Below are 6,117 nucleotides of genomic sequence, written 5' to 3'. Positions count from 1 at the left end.
AAACTGATCCACCCAATTCAATTTTGCAGGTAACTTACTCTGACTCCCTCAGATGCATTATAATTCAAATGTTAAGGTTTTATTAGAATGCTATTAAAGAATTTTGTGTAATCCTAAAGGAAATGAAACCAATGGTACTAGAAACTGGTTGTGTGCTTGATACCAGGTTAGATATTTCCAAATCTATTAATCATTTCAGACTTAAAATATTCTCTGAGTTAAGGGACACTATCTCTATGTCTCTAGATGTGAAATCAACCTCAGGTTAAATATCTCATCTATTTCATACATTTGATCCATTCAGTAAATATCGAGCATCCCATTTCTGCAAGTCTCTGAGAATAAAACGCGCATGGCCCCCACTGTCATGGAATGTAAAATATATTGTAATTAGACAAACGCTAGGAAAGTATTGCAGGAGATTCCAAGAGGGAAACAAACTTCCAGAAGGTGTTTAGGGAAAAATTCTATTTGGAAAGAGCATTTAAATTGATTCCTGAAAAACACATTTTTATAAAGTTGGCCCTGAAAAAAGGTGAGTGTGTCTTCGAGTTTTTTAAGGGCAACCAAGCAGCAGTTGAGGCTGGAACATGACAAGAATCCTACAGAAACAACAGCACAAGGTGCGGATGTTGGAACTTATCCAAGACTCAAAGGAAGCCACTGGAGGGTTTGAAGCCAGGAAGCGACAGGCCCTGATCCGCAGCTGGAAAAGCTCCTTCTCTTAGACCCAAGCAAAGCCCTGCAGGCGGCTGGGTTTATTGGGGCCACTCCCCCTAGACCGCCTTTCTCCACCCAAATCACCGCCTCCTGCTTCTCAGCTTGACTCTCTGAGAGGGGTGGGAAATGTGTAAGAGGGGCGGGGGGGAAACAAAAACGTTCTCAAAAAATATCAAAAAGAAAACATCTCACTTGGCAGCGAGTGCGCGGGAAGTTCAGCGCGCGAGTTCCGGGTTGCCCGCCCGCCCCCGGCCGACCGCGGCCCCGGTGAGCCCCCGGCCCCTGCTCGGCCCCTGCTCGGCCCCTGCCCGTCCGGCCGCGTCGGCGCGTCCGTCCGTCCGTCGGTCTGTCCGCTTCCCCATCCCCACCCGTCCTTCCTGCGGGTGCAGCGCGAGTCTGCAGGTCGGAGGGTCGCCCGGGTTCTTCTGGGCGCCCGCCGCCCGCCTCTCTCCCGGGCCGCGCCTCGGCGGTGGCGCCCGCAGAACCCGGTACCACGCAGGTTCGGGGCCCGCCGGGCCGGACCTGGCAGCCCGCGCTCCGCGGCCCGGGCCTCAGACGCCACTTTTGGAGTTCTTCCCTGAGCGGCTGTAACTTTAAACCAGTGTGAGTGAGGCCTATTTTTATTCAGAAACTAGGGTGTCTGTGGAAAATGCTCGCTCTAATGGAGGGCCAGCCCGCCACTTAAAAGTTTTCTCACAAATTGGAGCGGAAAGAAATCTTGTCCTAATAACCTTTCTTTGAGATTTCAAAGCTCTATTGCCTACTCCCAGGGAGGGTCAGATTGGTTGCTGCGGGGCTTTTCGATGAGGCTGTTGCCTAAGCTGGAGGAGCAGTACTTGAACTCCACCGCTTGGCCTCTAAGTGGTGATCCTGAGGCCACCACATCTGAGCCAGACCTGAGCTGTGGCCGAGTGTCCCTCTTGCAGCGATTGCTCCAAGACCCGGGAATAGGCCCACGTTGGTGAGGAGCAAGGAGATGAGTGTAGCAGCCAAGTACCGCATGGCCTCCCTTTATGTGGGTGACCTACATGGAGATGTCACCGAGGACCTTCTGTTCAAGAAGTTCAGCACTGTGGGGCCTGTCTTGTCCATCCGCATCTGCAGGGACGTGGTCACGCGCCGCTCTCTGGGCTATGCCTACGTGAACTTCTTGCAGCTGACTGATGCTCAGAAGGCCCTGGACACAATGAACTTTGACATGGTAAAAGGCAAATCTATCCGTCTCATGTGGTCTCAACGTGATGCCTACTTAAGGAGATCTGGAATTGGGAACGTGTTCATCAAGAATCTGGACAAATCCATAGATAACAAAACCCTTTATGAATATTTTTCAGCTTTTGGAAAGATCCTGTCTTCCAAGGTGATGAGTGATGATCAAGGCTCCAAGGGCTATGCATTTGTGCACTTTCAGAACCAGAGTGCTGCAGACAGGGCCATTGAGGAAATGAATGGAAAGCTGCTCAAGGACTGCAAGGTGTTTGTTGGCAGATTCAAAAACCGAAAAGATCGGGAAGCGGAACTCAGAAATAAAGCCAGTGAATTCACCAATGTTTACATCAAAAACTTTGGAGAAGACATGGATGATGAGAGATTAAAGGGAGTTTTCAGTAAATATGGCAAAACCCTGAGTGTTAAGGTGATGACAGATTCCAGTGGGAAATCCAAGGGCTTTGGCTTTGTGAGTTTTGATAGCCATGAGGCTGCCAAAAAGGCAGTTGAAGAAATGAATGGCAAGGATATAAATGGGCAGCTGATTTTTGTAGGCCGGGCACAAAAGAAAGTAGAGCGACAGGCTGAGTTAAAGCAAATGTTTGCGCAGCTGAAAAAGGAAAGACTTCGTGGGTGCCAGGGGGTAAAGCTGTATATTAAGAACCTTGATGACACCATTGATGATGAAAAACTACGAAAGGAATTTTCTTCATTTGGATCAATTAGCAGGGTTAAGGTAATGCAAGAAGAAGGTCAAAGCAAAGGATTTGGCTTGATCTGCTTCTCCTCTCCTGAGGAGGCTACTAAAGCAATGACTGAGATGAATGGCCGCATCTTGGGCTCCAAACCCCTCAGCATTGCCCTGGCCCAGAGGCACTAGGAAAGAAAAATTTACCTCACCAGCCAGTATTTGCAGCATGTGGGGAAATGATAGTGATCTCTGCCTGAATTGTCCTCAGTAAATTTCAAATCCCACCTGATGGCAACTTAGTCTAGTAAATTTTGTATTAAAAGGTTTTTTATACAAAGCCATTTTTTTTTTGTAGAAAAAATAAATGAATCGTAGAAGCTTAGTTCATTTATAGAGGCATATTTTCTAATTTCAATATTGTATGTTTTTCTTATTTTGATGTGAAGTATTCATAACAATCAGTATAATTATGTATATTTTATTACATTTCGAACCAACTGAAATGAGGTAATTATTTGAGTTTACTGCATATTTTCTTTCTTGTTTTAATAATATTGCTATCTTTAATTTCTTCCATGAAAATATGCTCAAAATAGTTCTATGCCTAAGGATTCCAAAGTAATTTATTTTTCCAAACAGAGTTTTCTAATTTTTCATCCAGGATTTTTTTTTTTTTTGAGAAATCAAAAGTTTATAAGTTAGTTTTACAAGTTCAGTTAAATACCTAAATTCATTTTGAATTAATGCTTAAAGTATTAATGCTTGAAGATATAGTTGAATTTCTTTGAAATTTATATCCTAACACATTTGTTTTTCTGATGGCTTAAATTAAGGTGATGGAAGGTTTTAATGCTGCCTACAAACTGGCTTTATGGGATATTTTGTTATTCCTTCCATTAGTTGACTATAATCAGGTACTTGTTAGTTATCTAAATTGTGACTTGCATTGTAAAACCTTCACTTCTACATTCCTTAAGTTATAAACCTGTATCAATTCAGGTGATCCAAAGTTGGCCTTGTCTTAAATCTTATCATACCTATACAGCTTAATATCGTGCCTTAAGTTTTTGCCATATACCAATATTATGAAAGTCATATATAGGGAATATAGAAACTCAGTTTGAAAACTATGTTTTAAAATCTGTTTTATATTATTTCATGTAGTCATATTCTCTCAGGGTTCAGAAAAGTTAAGTTTTTCTATTTTTATGAATTTATGTCTCCTTTTATTAGACTGTGAAGAGTTATATATCCATTAAGGTTCACATTTAGCCTTGATTGATCAGAAATTCACTAACTGATTTTCTGATAAATTGAAGTTACATTGCTTAGCCTGTTTTCTAGTATAATTTTTGTTTTAGTCCCATTCCCAGATCTTCTCTTCTATCCTGCCTTTCATCTACATTACTCAGCTTCTTTTTATATTTTTCTTAAGGATTTTATGGTATTAGCTCTTAATATGTGCTGCTTTAAATTCATTTGGAAATAGAGGCAAGACTTATTTATTTACATTTAAATAATTACTTTAAAAATTCTGATTCACTCATACCAAAGGTGTCTAGAAAATAATTTCTTTGTTGCTGTTTTAGTGTTGTTGCTTGGCTTAGTTGCTTCTTGTAACTATACATTCAAATCTTCTGTTTCATATATTACTAATGTGAAAGAAATACTAAATATTTTTCTTAAGCTATGAATGAGAAAAATCTGTTTCTTTTTATTTTTGTAGAAATTATATGTACATTGCACATTTTCTAAATTAAAAATCAGTCAATTAAAAAATATGGACAATGAAAAATTAACAAGAGTAGCATATAATCCTATTATGCAAACAGTCTGTTAAAATTTACTGCATATTCTCCTAAATTTTTTTCTATTTATATACACATAGATAATTTAAGGAAAATAGAGTCATATTGTAAATCTTGTTTGATATTACTTTCTTAATTTGACAATATGCTGTGGTCAACTTCCAGGTCCACAAATAATTATTTTCATTATAATTTTAATGACTTTTATCTTTTGTACAATGAGTGTACTGTAGTAGAACTAATTTCTTATGTGTTGCTAGATTGTTTCCTCCTTTTTTTCCCTCTATCACAAATAACTTGGAGATAAACATCCTTGCAAACTCATGTGCACAAATATATCTAATTATTTTCTAAGAAGTAGAATTAGTGGTGAAGAGAGCAAGTGATTTTTAAAAATAATTTTGATAAGTAGTGCCCAAATGCTGTCTAGAAAACTTGGGCCACTTATATTTCCATTTTCAGTGTAGGGAAATGCCCATTTCCATATACTCTAAGGAACAAGGAGTTTTGCTTAAGTTGTTGGCCAATTCAACATGATATGTAAAACAAAATATTTTACCATTCCTTTATTTCACTTTTTTTAAATTACAGAAGTTAAGCAGCATTTCTTGTATTTATTGGCCATTATATTTTCATATTTGTGAGTTAATGTTTCATGATCTTAATCTGTTTTCCTGTTGGAGTGTTTATTTACATGGACTTGTTAGATTTCTTTGCAAATTAAGGACATTTTAGACTTTCCCCTTTGATAGTCTCGCTTCCTTTATAGTTTTAAAGGTTGTTCCAAAATTAAAATTTAAGCTCAAAATTTTCAGTCTTTTACTTAGATAGCTTTGATGCCATGCTTCAAAACATTTTGAACACATTAAATATATATACACACACAATACATCTGTATTGTTTTCTGTTACTTTCAGGGTTTCGTATTCTCAGTACATCTAAAACATTTGTTCATAAAGTACCTTAAGTAAAACCTATAGTAAAGCTTTTAAAAGTGTCTTGCTTTTTGGTCTTCATTAACATTTGGTAAATACTTATACATTGTAAGAACTTATGTGAAACTCATGCCAACTCTAATTCATTGGCTCTCTGAATCACTATGTTGAGAAGTGTTTACGTCAAAAGCAGAGATTTGTTAAGGGAGCCTACCAAACAAGAAAACTGGGAAGTGTAGTAGGTGTGTCCAGCCTTGACATTTTATTTTGGATAATCTATAAAAATATTCCAATATTTGAGCAATATTTGATAATGCTTTATATATTATGAACATAATATCAGGAAACTGAGTTTTCCTCTCACATATACTAGGAGTTAATGGGACATGATATCAGATGTCTAGCTTAATGACACAATAATCTACCGTCTTAGTAAAAATTACTTGTTTCTAGCATCTGTGAGAAATGACTAAGTCAGCTTACAAAAATGGATGATCCTGTGGATTTCCTTGATAAATTTACTTAAATTTTGTTCATTTTAAATTTTTTATTTTGTGTGTCGTGATATCACATCATCCTAGTTGGCAGTAGAGGTTCATTCTTTCAAGAAGATTAAATCTTTTGTGCCCAAGTGCCTTGATAAATAGGTAGAACCTTCACTTTTCTGATAAGCATTCCAGTAAAGCTAATTTACGTAGACATGCCTTGAGCCACTGTTTCTCCTCTCACCTCTCTTTCCCTATTAATATTGCCA

General features: G+C 38.4%; 1 protein-coding gene across 1 annotated transcript; it reads left to right on the top strand.

The window, feature by feature from the left end:
* The first annotated feature begins 1,523 nt into the window (after positions 1 to 1,523).
* On the top strand, positions 1,524 to 2,809 carry PABPC4L (poly(A) binding protein, cytoplasmic 4-like). The gene is given in 3 exon segments (XM_012640392.1): positions 1,524 to 1,637; positions 1,639 to 1,689; positions 1,691 to 2,809. Coding segments are annotated over 3 exon segments (1,284 nt in total).
* Positions 2,810 to 6,117: the final 3,308 nt, after the last annotated feature.

This window comes from Propithecus coquereli, unplaced genomic scaffold, assembly GCF_000956105.1.
Source record: "Propithecus coquereli isolate 6110/MARCELLA unplaced genomic scaffold, Pcoq_1.0 Scaffold151, whole genome shotgun sequence".
In the NCBI taxonomy this organism is placed as follows: domain Eukaryota; kingdom Metazoa; phylum Chordata; class Mammalia; order Primates; family Indriidae; genus Propithecus; species Propithecus coquereli.
This window is presented reverse-complemented; position numbering and strand designations above follow the sequence as displayed.